The following is a 13,474-nucleotide window of genomic DNA, read 5'->3' on the forward strand; positions in this document are numbered from 1 at the left end:
CGCCTATGTCATTTTTTGTCAAAATGTTGTTTTTTTTGCCTTAATCATCTCCTCATGACGCCGGCCACCTATGGTAAAATCGCCTACATCGTCAGTTGATCAGATCATGTGATTTTACCCCTTTAAGATCATCACTTCTTTGACAATTTGCCACATTTACAGGCATCAGATAAGAACCCAGTAAAGGAGAGCTAAAGGGAGATCAGTTTAGTTTATCAGTGTTTTATTGTTGACACTAATATTGGCAACACTTTACTCTAAGGCAGGGATGGGCAACTTAAATGCTGGAGGGGGCCACAATTTTTCATCGACACTACAACAGGGCCACATATAGGACCGTGCACTTAACCAGATATGATAAAACTGCAATTTTAAATATGTTTACAGTGCAGTAACTTAACATATTTCATGCTCAAATGCATGTATAACAGTATAAATAGGAATACAAAAGGTTTGAACCAAATAAAAAATCACTTACTGTGATTTATTTCTTTTTTTCAGTGCAAGAACAGCAGACCAACATTATTGCAAGAAGTGATTTTGTGCATTTTTACACTGCACTTTTAAGATGTCATGCTCAAATGCATGTAGTTGTACTGAGGGCCACTTCAAGTGAGGGTATGTGGCCCCCAGGCCTCCAGTTGCCCATCCCTGGCCAACGTCATTTTTTGTCAAAATTGTTTTGTTTTTTTGCCTAAATCATCTCCTCATGATGCCGGCCATGGTAAAATCGCCTACATCCTCAGTTGATCAGATCATGTGATTTTACCCCTTTAAGATAATGCTCATGATACTTGTCATGTCATGTTTCTGACAGGCTTGTGTGACTCTTCAAAATAAAGTGTTACCATATCTTACTTAAGTCACAAAGGCATGTTCAAAATTTGCCTTAGTCATTTATTTCTCTTAAGTTACATAATTTAGACACAGTGTTATTACTATGCCAAAAGCCATCCTTGTTACATCTTTTTTGAGTGAAATGGTCAATAAACGTCATATGTTACACTTTTGGTGAAGTTTTTTGTGTTTCCTGCAAAACTTGAAAAAATGAGTTAGGCGATTATTTTAACAGGGTGACGATTTGCAACAGTGACTCACACAACTTGTGAACTTTGATTGCATATGAAGATAAATCATCTCCTCATTCTGATTTATTTAATTAATTATTAATTATTAATCAGACATTGATCATTTATTAATGTATTCTTAGTGAGATTATATAAATGATAAACCTATGCCAGACCTCCTCTACTGCAGTCCATTTTAGGGTTATGAGTCCAGGCTTATGTTGTCATTGCAGTGAATGTGAGAGAAAAGCAATATTCACATGGCAAACAACCCTGCCATTTTCTTGGAGGACAACAGAGGCATGTACAGTGATACTTTCCCGTCATACAAGTACAAGAGAGGCTACATTCTTAGTTAGTCATTCCTCACCTAGTTGTTTATGGGTATACTGCACATGCAAGGTCACAGAGTCCACATTTTACTGGCAGTGGTCTGTTAAAAACACAAATAAAAATAAATACACACTGTAATTGAGCTTGATATCTCTACAGGAAACTGTCATAAGCATAGCTAACTTACAAACTTACAAAACTGTCCTAGTTTGAATGCTAAAAGTAATATACCGAACACGTTGAAAAGTGTTTCTTCTGATATGTCAGTACACACTGGTTTTCTTGCACAGTAATGATTGATAACAGGATGGTAACTCTATAACATGGCATGCCACAGCTAAGTAATTCACAAATAAAATAATGAATAACAGAAGGCAATTCATTGAGTTTGGGGGCAACATTGATGCAGTGTATTATTTGACTTAAACTGCACACATTAAATGTGTCACACTAGAATTAACAGACAATTTAATTGTGTTGTTTTTGTCCTAGTGTTTAGGATGCAAATATGAAGCCCCTGATTCTCATCCCACTACTGTTATGGTGTTGTGGAGTTTTTCATTTAAAAGTAAACCTGTATGACACTGATCGTTATACAGTAATAACATGAGGCTGTAGCTACACATTACTTTTCAATTATAATTGGGGATGGTTATACACTACCATTCTTTAGGCTTGTGCCAATTACAAGTATTACTATAAGAAAAGAAAAGAAAAGAAAAGAAAAGAAAAGAAAAGAAAAGAAAAGAAAAGAAAAGAAAAGAAAAGATATTTCTTTATTGATCCCCATGAGGGAAAATTCAGTTGTTGCAGCAGCACAAGTGCAGAGTTAAACAGATTAAGATAATAAAAATAAAATAGAATAATAAAATATAAAATATTTTTTAAAAATAGTATAAAACAAAAGTAAAAATCTACATTTTTTATACTATTAAATCAATTTCATGAAATTCTTTATATATGACACTATAAAAATAATTTTCCTCAGTTTGAAAGCTGATGTGGACCATGAGATGAGGCGACAAGCTACAGAAGAAAAACAGTAATTTCTGATAATTATGTTAATTTTGTCATGACAGTGACAAGAAGCAGTATTAAATCTTCTGAACAACTTTATCCAAGCCCTGCAGTCCTGCAAATAGGCCTGTAAAATACTGGAATCCAGCAATTTTCTTTCTTAACAAAAGGTCACAGGGGGCTTCAGTACAGTAAAACTGGAGGAGATTTACACAGAGGGTGAGCAGAGTCTACAATAACAGCCTTAAAGGTACTTTTTGTCAGGCTTATGATGATAATGTTTAGGTTTTAGAGAGGTAAGCAAGTTATTTTTGCTCAGTGGTATTATAACACAATGGATATAGTAGCAGTACCCTTAAGCCTTAAACCTTAGCACATTGACCGCTCTCTGACACAGTGTCAGCAAAAAAAATTACAAACTCCCTGAAGCAAGCATTTAGTTTTTGCATGACATCACACCACACATGCTGTTGTTATTGTGTCAACCCAGAAACAAATATTGATATCATGACTGAAACATACATCTACCAGACTCATTTCATCACATATGGACACAGAAAATAGTCTCTTAGTCTGGACTCTGATCAGGTAACATAGTTATATTTTTCCTGCATGCTTGCTATCAACAGCAAGTACAAATCAGGTGAAGATAAAAAAGTCCATTCGTAAGGTTTTGGACATTCATCATATGATTATCAATCAACTGGCAAAAAAGGATGAGTGTGTTCTATGTAGAAATTAAACAGATTTATGCAATGCCTTAAACTGGAAATACTCAGATTCAATTTACAAGGTTCCACTGAGATATATATGTCATAAGCCAGTTATATATTTAAATATATTTATTTATTGATGTTCATACTACTACATGCAACAATCTATTTAACATGCTAAAATATATTTTCTCCAATGTGCAATATCTGTAAAATGCAAAGTACTTTCAGGAAACAAACAAACACAAACATATATATAATAATAATAAATCCAAATAGCAGAAATTTATGTATATAATGTATTTAATGTTCATAGAATGTATGTATGTGTCTTATTTTTTATATACCTTGAGCTGCTGTGACAACTAAATTTCCCACTGTGGGATAAATTTAGTCATCTTATCTTATCTCTTATCTTAGATATACCATAAGACTGAGCAACTCCTCATTGATTAGGCAATGCATATTTACTTAGCTGTTTGCTATAATAAATAGGTTATACCAAGTGGTTGAATGTAATTAAATACATTTACTCAAGGATTGTACTTAAGTAAACTTTTGAGGTACATGCAATTGTGTGTATATACACATGCATATATATATATATATATATATATGTGTGTGTGTATGTGTGTGTGTGTGTGTGTGTGTGTGTGTATATATATATATATATATATATATATATAGTTTTGTATTTAGTTATTTATTTTTTACCATTATTTACTTATTTAGTCACAAAACTTTTGCCGTTTATTTTGACCATTTTTGTAGATTGTTGTTCACTTTAACCTAGAAAACACTAAATAAAGAGTATCAAAAAAGATACCAATTTTCTTAGCACAAAACATCTATGATAGTGAATTTATGCTTTCAGATGCTTTTTTGAGACCAACACAGACAATAACCTCTTGTATATAGCCATTTACAGGATATTCAAACACCATATATTAAAAGTACATGTATGCCTATATAAACATTATGATTTCAAAATAAATGTTTGCTACATGTTTACACGTGTAAATATTGTTTCCATGCGCAAACACATACAGTGCTCACTTAACTTATGTTTATATTAACTTATATATATATTGGGCTATAAATCAGATTGTAGCATGCGATCTATCTAACTGCATTTGAATTATAATGCAACTTTGTGCTTTATTTTAGATAACCACTAGGGGGAGCTCCAAAACAATGTGAAAAGTGACTCTTCTCTTTTATTGTGATAGTATTTCTGTTTGTCTCTTATCCCACCAAACAACGGACCAAAGGCTTAACTATACAACAAATTAATCAGCATTGATGTAATCAAGCTGTGAAGCGTTTAGCTACTTATACACTCGTGAACGGTATAGTCTCGTGGCGCACGGGCGCGCGCGCGAGCACACACACACACACACTCACACTCACACTCTAACAGTTACCTAACTAATAGACTAAATTTACATTATTTGGAGTGTTACAGAGAAACCCTCCATCTCAGGGATGGGCAACTTAAATGCTGGAGGGGGCCACAATTTTTCATCGACACTACCACAGGGCCAAATATAGGACCCTGCACTTCACCAGATATGAACTGCAATTTTAAATATGTTTACAGTGCAGTAACTTAACATATTTCATGCTCAAATGCATGTATAACAGTATAAATAGGAATACAAAAGGTTTGAACCAAATAAAAAATAACCACTTACTGTGATTTATTTTTCTTTATTTCAGTCCAAGAACAGCAGACCAACATTAATTGCAAGAAGTAATTTTGTGCAGTTTTACACAGCACTTTTAAGATTTCGTGCTCAAATAGTTCTACGGGTGAAACTTTAGCCCAAACTTAAACAAAGGGTCTTTCGCTTTGTGTGTCAAATCAGATAAAACTTATCAGAATAAACAATCACTTTTATTTCCTCTGGGTGTTGACAGCCATCAGCCTGCAGATTAAACACACGTAGCCCACAAGACCATAAACTTTAAGAAACATTCCACGAGGCCATATTAAAACCCCACAGCGTATAATTTTTGCAGGCAGTTTATACTCCATCCATCAAGGCTATTTAAAGTAAAGGAAGGTAAATCTTCGCTCCTCAGCCTACACGAGCCTGAGCCACATTTGAACCAATGGTAGGACGAATGGGACTGCTTCAGCCAATGACAAACTAGTCTGAGTACGCACTCCGTTGGACGACGACGGTCATGGACTGGAGTAGTGTCCTTTTCGGTGTAACAAACTTTTAGCATTTTGTTTCGAAACGGGCAAAACGGTAAGTTTACTCTCTTAATGGGTATTTTATCACATGTAGATAGTCTGGTATGACAACTTCTTCGATGAAAAAACTCAGTTAAGGGTATCAATACTTCGTTTCGCTTCTTGTCGGTAAACTAGTCCACTGAGCTCCATTTCTCAAAAAGAAAATAACGTCACTTAATAACATTTTTTGACTCGTGTAGTTTGCAAAAGTCGGGCCCGTTGATTTTCTCGCTTTCATAATGTTTGTAACTGCAACATTTGAGTGTTAGGCCCACATGCAACGGACGCTAATGAACGCAAATCATTCCGCCGTCGCTTCTTTTTGTACTTTTAGGACGTCTTTTCTAGTAGGCTACAATCTCCACTCTTGTTGAACGCTACAAAAATAGCACGGGTGATTATTGGCTATTGTATTTCAACTCTCCACGTATTATGAATGAGCCTCACATGTCTACAAACCACTTCAGACAAGCCAGAATACTTTTTGGAATGAAACATGCAGAAACAGATAAACCAGCCGTCACCTGGAGTCAGCCTACAACACTCAAAGTCGCATGATCGATTTCCTCACCACCAGATTAAAAAAAAAAAATACTTTAACCACAATGGTTTCATCATGTTTCGCATTTCCCCTAACCTGATCTCTGTCCTCCCTGTTTGCAGGAGTGAGGTGGGGGAGCTGCTCTGAGCAGTAATGGGGGAGATTGAGGGTTCATACCGGGTCCTGCAGACCCCTGGCGTGAGGCTGGGAGCCCAGTTCAATGCTGGTATCAGCACCTTGGAGCCGGGCCAGAGCCTCAGTGGCAACATGGTCAGCGGGAGCAGAGGCCATGGGCGAGGACTACAGATCCGTGTGCAGGGGCTGGACGACTCCCAGGAGTTCTTTGATATTGACGTGAGTTTCTCCTCAACTGTTGCACATTGTGTTGCTTAAATCCTCCTTAATTTACTCTGTGATAAATCTGCAGTTTGTGACACAGCAGGCTACATCTGATCTTAGAGTCCCGGGCTACCCTGGGTGCGTGAGGCTTGGGTTTGGTGACAGCTGCCACATGGCTTTGGTGCTGAAATCCCTTCCTCCTTAAGGCTTCTTATTTGGGTAACTAAATGTAACTCACTAGGGCACTTTTTAGGTTATTAGCTGTGATTTCTAGTAGTAGAAGTTTAGTATGTTTTGTCCCTGTTAAGCCTAGGCCACAAAGGGGAAAATAATGCAGCCATAAAGGACTCAATCTTGAACATGTTTACATTTACCATGTAAACTGTGTGTTCAATCGGGGGAAAAATGCTGAAATGCATCACAATCACATTTTCTATTGTCTTTTGGTCTCATGGAATTTGGCTTTTAAAAAAAACTAAAATAGTGATGAAATTGGCAGACAGGACAGGGTTTCAAAAATGTTGGTTCTCCTGCTCTGCCATCTCGGGATTGGAGGATACACAGGTATCACTCATTGCGATAAAAAATAAATAAAAAAAACACTTGAATTTACATCATCAAGATAATTGTAAAAAGGGTTTTTATGATAGTTTTAATAAGACGTCTCTTCTGCTTTATGATGATCTTATTTGAAATTTTTATTGTTAAATATTGTTCACTGAAAAAGAATATTTCTTACCAGATGTAAGGTAATGTTATGTTTTTAGTGCCATTTTAAAAGTTTTACGTTAATGATTACAGGGATAATATTATGAATCGCAATTCCTTCCGGGGATAACTGACATAAAAAATGTTATATAATCACATGCCTACCGCCATCATCACTGCAACTTTAAAGCAACACAGAAGCATACAGTGTAAAGCAAATTACACAGAAATTTTGAAGTCATCAGCACCAATTTGACATGAGCAAATCTGTTAAGAATGTGTTCCCTTTACCCTGTAATTACTTTATAGAGGAGTTAATCCCTTTTAAAGGTCAGCGCTAGGTTTGAGCAAACTTTAGATCCACACTGTTAAAGTGCTTTCTCCTGTTTACTCGCCAAGCTGCTGCTGGAGTCAGAAAGCAAATAGGAAGCAATAAGGAAGCCACTCTATCAGTGCAAGCTTCCTGTCTTTTCTGTGGGGGGAAAATATCAAAGTGGAGTCTCTCCAATGAATAAACACTCAACTCAATGACTGATGGAGGAGATTTAATTTGCAGTGTAATATAACTACATGTATGGACTAGATTAGTGTGTTTGCATAACTAGCCAGTCTTAAATCCTTGTGTAGCCACAACAGTAACGGTTCAAGCAGATGCAGTTTGGGGGCACTGCTGAGACAGACAATTCATAATCTTATGCACCATATGTTGTCTCAAAGTCTTACGCTAATAGAATGTGACAGACACAAGTTTAATTTGTATGGAAGTGGGTCTCTGTGCTGCTCAGCTCAGAGGCAGAGAAACTTTTTTTCTATACAAAGTTTTCTGTCAGTTTAAGGGAAGATATTCTACTTACTTATTGCGAGATGACTGAACTTGGCCTGGGGAGTTCAAAGTAAGCTCTGGACATGGTGTTGATAGGAGGTGGCAGACAGAAATACATGGCTGCAAAAGGGGGAATGAGCAATCCTGTTGTCAAGCAGACTCCACTTTGCCAAGAACAAGATGGCCTCTGAGAGGCTCTGTTATCCCCCCCCCTGCCCAACATTGCTTAATATCGCTGTTCATTCATACTGAGGAGTCGTGGGATGGTGGGAGAATAGTATTCATGTCTTTGCGCAGAGTGGCTGCAGAGCCATACATCCACTTGTATTTAATTTTCACGTAAAAGCAACTGTCAGTGTGCTGCTATGTCATCATTAGTTTTAAGTCCATCCATGTGACCACAACCTCTTTAAAGAAAAATTGAATGAAGCGGCATAACTTCTCTGACATTGTAATTGTAGTTTTCCACATGCACACTGTATGCAAAAATAGATACAAAATTGCAGTGTTGAATGCTTGAAATGGTTGTGGCCTTCAAGCAACTGCCTCCCCTCATTGTGGCATTTTGATAGCTCAGCTGCCTTATACATTTATGTAAACTCTTTATCATCTGCCATGATGATACCACACTCACTGTGCAAAATAATCTCACATCATAAAATTGTTTTGCTCTCTTGCAAACAAGTAGGGCAAACTTGTTCTTCGCTTTGTCGTGCGTTATACCCCTGAACCTGTAATAAGGGTTCATCCTGAAAAAATGCTTGATTTTTTTTTTCATAGTCTGGTGGTAAATCTACACTCATGTAAACCAAAAAGCTTTTAACATTGCAATTAAATGATCCAGTGTCATATTTGTCACACAAGACAAAACATACAGTCATGGTAAAAAATATTAGACCACCTTTGTTTTCTTCATTTTCTTGTTCATTTTAATGCCTGGTACAACTAAAGGTACATTTGTTTGGACAAATATAATGATAACAACTAAAAAAGATCAGAAGAGTTTAAGTTAAGTGTTCATATCTAGCCATTTTCTATGGTTTTTCTTGATAATAACCAAAATCATTATCAAGAAAACTATGGAAAACCATCGTAACATGCATTAAAATGAACAAGGAAGTAAAGAAAACAAGGGTGGTCTAATATTTTTTGCATGACTGTACATAGCTAATATGAACATCTGCAAAGTGACAATACTCATTGATTGCTGTTGGTATAAGTAACTTTATTTTTGCAGTTGCATATATAGTAACGGTTTAGATGTAGTAATAATGTCTTCAAAAGTCTGGAAGTCTTTGGCTTAGGCAACTTGAAAGTGCTTGAATTTAAAAGGCTGTGCAAACTCTTTAACGCATATGATTTATGCATTTGTGTATGATCATATAATGTTTTAGTGTGGACGTACAGCAGGCTAATCAAATCAGAGCTCATGTGCTTTGATCTGTGGCCTTCATCTGCTGCAGGTACCAAGCATGGTCCTCATCATCAGCAGACATTTGCTCGCATGGCTCTTGTCCACAGGCCCCTCCCACAGCCAGCACAGGAGAAAGCTCAGCCTTGTGGTTTCTGGACAGGGAGGCAGGGCCGGCAGGGCAGGGAAACACAGGCTTCTTTTATCCAGCTCAGCCAGCCCCTTTGCTGGCCTTAACTTTCAGCTCGAAACTCGCAAAAAAAGAAAAAAGAGTCTGAGGGTGGGGATGTAGAACCTAGCTGTGTGAAAATTCAGTACAGTCAGGGCATTGGTGGGAGGGAATCCAGGCAGGCAGGCTTTGCTTTAGTGTTCGCAAACAAGCACATAAATAGCAAGGTTGACAACCAAGTGGGTTTGGGGGGTAGGGGGGGACAGAGGGGGCAGCCTCTGGTGTTAAAAGAGCAGTTCAGAGGGAGCAGTCATGGCCAGTACAAAGTTTGAGTTGGGTTGGTGGGGGATGGGACACACACAGGAGTGAAGTCCTGCTGAAAGTTTGGAATTTCTACCACCGGCCTGTAGCAGAATCTTTGATTGTTGAGAATGATGAAACTCTTTGGTAATGTGTTAGTGCTGCATATACAAAGATGGACTTTTGTTGAGATGTAAGAAGAAGGATTGTGGGGTTTCATAGTCTTTGAAATGAGACTAAAATGACAGTGATTATAGGGGGAGAAAAATTCACCTATTACTACTATGGCAGCCAATATAGTGTATTTTAAAATGAAAAAAGACCCTTTCTGTGTTGTCTGTGTGCCAAGAAGGCTGCTTTCTTAAACAAATAGCTAGCAGTAGTTAAAGCAAATAAATTGAAAACAAATCAGGCCACTGATAATCCTGCAACAGTTAAGCGAAATAACAAACTACTAAATCTGGTTATAAAAAAAAAAACGTATGTGTAAAGGAGGGTTTCATGTGCAGGCTCTACAAAGGAGAACTCTTGTTCTTCATTACAACCACTACAGCTGAGCCCTCGGCTCTCATCTCTACAAAGCACTCACACTATCCCAGTGAAGTAGCCAAACAATCTAATAGCTGTGAACTGAAGGACGTGTTTCACATGCTCTACACATCACTGCTCTGTCCTGTTGCTACTAGGGCTGCAACCAACCATTACTTTTATTGATTGTATTGATTAAGATTAAGATTTCCTTTGTTGGTCCCACAGCAGGGAAATTTCAAGAGTTACAAAGTGGATAGCAAAAAAGCCAATAAAAAGTAAACGTCAGTAAAAACTAGAAATTTAAAAGGTTTTTGCAAATAAATAAGTAAATAATATAAAAGTATTAACAATTTTCAATATAAATTGCACACATAAATTAAATTATAGAAATATTGTACAGTGTTTATAGTTCAGTGATTGTCAATGTCTGATTTGTGATTAATCAGCTGATTTTTTATTTTTATTTTTATTTCATCGCTTAATGTCAGAAAATTGCATTAAAAAAATGTCCAGACCAATTTCTCAAGGTTCAAAGTGATATCTTTATATATTCAGTTTAATATGATATCGAATGGCAACAAGTTGTTGTTTATATATTATTGGTCTGAAAATGCCTTTTTTTCCAACAATTAATCGATAGAAAATAGTTGGTGAATATTCTTATATTGATTGACGAATGGATTAGTCAACTTATATTTGCAGCTCCTTTTTATATCTAGTCTAATATTTTATTTTGCTGCTGGGTGCAATTGGCTGCAACCCAAGGAGGACCCACCTATCTTTTTTTTTTTTTTTCAAGATTAGTTTGAAGTATCTAGGTTACACAGGTGACCTGAGCAGAAGGCACACTAAAACACCTGATCCTGATTACCTCTGTGTGCTGTTTATCTGCCAACACATGCCGTGGCCAACTATCCACAGGTGTGTCCTGACCAGCAGCCAGGTAGTGAAAAGAAACCAGCACTGATGATTTTAAAATGAAAGTTGCAAATGAGTTGAGAAAAGCATCAAAGAACCTGTTGATATTTGAAATGTTTCGTCAAAGACTTGTGAAAGTGGTCTGTGGTGTGCTGAGCTTTAAAATGTATGTCAGCAGGAAATCTCCTGGTGGCAAGGCCTTAACAATGTGCATCCCACTGTGCCAAATACAAGCCCAAACACACCCCTGCTGTCTGTAGGAGGTTCTACTCCAGCTCACTGCCATTCACTAGAGGCCGGAGGGTATCAACTGCTGTTTAGTGAACCATGCTTAACCTGTCATGCGAGGTACACCCAAGCCCTTGATTTGAAGTAGGGCGGACGATGTTTGGGTTACCTGTGTTTTTTTCCTCAGTTCTCTGTGGATGAGAAGTGCATTCGTCTCTCATAGCTTGCTGCTTTTTTTTAAACTCTACACTAGTGTGCCCCCGCCTTCCCCTCACACGCACGGGGGAAGATTTGTCTCCCAGAGAAACATCTGTTAGTGATAATCCCTGCTGCTTTCTGAGCTTGATTGGGTGACCCACTGACCTGCCTTAATGTTAGAGCTCAGAGATGAGACTGCGGTCCATGCCGCAAGTTTGGTGTGAACAAACTGCATGTGATCTCACTGTCACATCGCAGATGCGCTTCAGCTGAAAAGGCCAGATGGGCTTTTAGGGAGCAGCCCACTGGTTTGAGTCATCTGCATGGCAGAATGGATTTAGATAAATCATGGTTGAATGAGAATGTTGATCTTTTTTTCTGTCTAGTAATACTTTTCCAATATTTTTTGGGATATGGGGTGGGCTGTGAACATTAGACTAGATATTGTTTTAGATTTTGGATATTGTAATATCTTATACGTTTGTAACAAAAGCAATTTCCCCCCGGTGATCAACATAGTATTTCTGATTCTGATCGGTTTTAAAAGGCTGCATTATAGTAAAGTGATGTCATTTTGTTAAAGGGTACAGATAATGAAAACCTTACCTTTTTTCTTTTCATGTATTAACCTATTAATCTATAAAATGTTAGAATTATGAAATTGCTCGTCACTTCAATTACCCAGAGCCCAGGGTACCATCTTTAAGTTACTTGTGTTGTCTGACCAACTACTCTAAACCCAAATACTTTCATTTACAATTATCAAAATCATTATTTTTCTATCATTCAATTTACAAACAGATTATTTAAATGGCTCAAACCTGTAAGTGAGCAAGAAAGAGTAGACATGCTTCCAGCCCATTTTCATTTAATCTTTTTACTGTACATGTGGGAAAACCACGTTGAACAAAATATTAACATTGTGACATGTAACAATTGACATCATGACATGCATAATATTTTGTATGAGTGTCTCTTGACCCCTCTGGATCTGCCTCTCTGTGTGTGTTTTTTTTCTAAGATGTTAACATGCTCTGTCTGTCATTTTGTTGTTCCTGTCATTTGTAAATTCAGGTTTGACTCATTGCTTTTGTCACATGGCATTATTACTCACTCTTGGTCACTGTTTTTGACCGCAGAAATGCCAACCATATTCAGAGGGTGGTATAATAACTGTGTGCCCACAGTGTACACAGTCGCTGATTGCCCACACAGATAAGCCAACATGGTCAGCAGTAAGAGGAAGTTATTTGAAGGGACATTGTCTGCACAAGCCTGCATTGTTACGAAAATCAGTGTAGAAACTAATGCAGATATGTCACTTCACTGCTTTCTTTTAATATATTCATACAGGAGGATGTGATGGTGATTTATAGTAGTGTACCCTCTGATTGTGGAAGATAAAAGGGTTTTACTCTCCCTCAACAGAGTGCTGTGAATACAGTTCAACATTCCTGCAGAGGGTTAATGAGTAACACATAGGAGGGGCTACTGGAAGCACAAAGTAGATTTACTCATGACGACAAACTGAGGGAGAAAAATCTGTTCATTCTTGTCTGCTTTTCTTGTCTAACCAATCAGCTTCTTTGTTAACAAAACAAAAACTAGATGCATTTTAAATGCCATGTTTGAGCAGTGATCAGGCTTTTTATACCTGTTTAACATTGTTATGTATGCTTTAAATCTGCAGTTAAAATGTCGGATATACCCTGACTTTACCTTAAATCACAACTGAAAGAGTTGAAACATTAAAGGGAAAATGGGGATTATGGTATGGAAATGTTTTTACCCACAGGGAAGACGTGGTTTTGCTCTAATAACTTTGTTTACACAGCACTTCAGACATCGATTCGTCTGCTGCGAGCTCAGCAGATGATTACATTGACTCTTTGTTGACTTGGCATTCACTGAACTCCACAGAACCAGTCAGACT

General features: G+C 37.3%; 1 protein-coding gene across 3 annotated transcripts in view; it reads left to right on the forward strand.

Annotated features, from left to right (window-relative positions):
- Positions 1 to 5,217: 5,217 nt before the first annotated feature.
- The window catches only part of farp2 (FERM, RhoGEF and pleckstrin domain protein 2), a 39,142-nt gene continuing 30,885 nt past the window's right edge, over positions 5,218 to 13,474 (forward strand). For 2 of the 3 annotated variants that reach the window (XM_059340617.1, XM_059340618.1), the window contains exons 1-2: positions 5,223 to 5,388; positions 6,039 to 6,270. In XM_059340617.1, the coding sequence (XP_059196600.1) occupies positions 6,070 to 6,270 (201 nt within the window). In that variant the 5' untranslated portion in view covers positions 5,223 to 5,388; positions 6,039 to 6,069. Of the gene's footprint in view, positions 5,389 to 6,038; positions 6,271 to 13,474 lie in introns of all 3 variants that reach the window. The other variant, XM_059340619.1, reaches the window with a different exon arrangement.

This window comes from Centropristis striata, chromosome 9 (assembly GCF_030273125.1).
Source record: "Centropristis striata isolate RG_2023a ecotype Rhode Island chromosome 9, C.striata_1.0, whole genome shotgun sequence".
NCBI lineage: Eukaryota > Metazoa > Chordata > Actinopteri > Perciformes > Serranidae > Centropristis > Centropristis striata.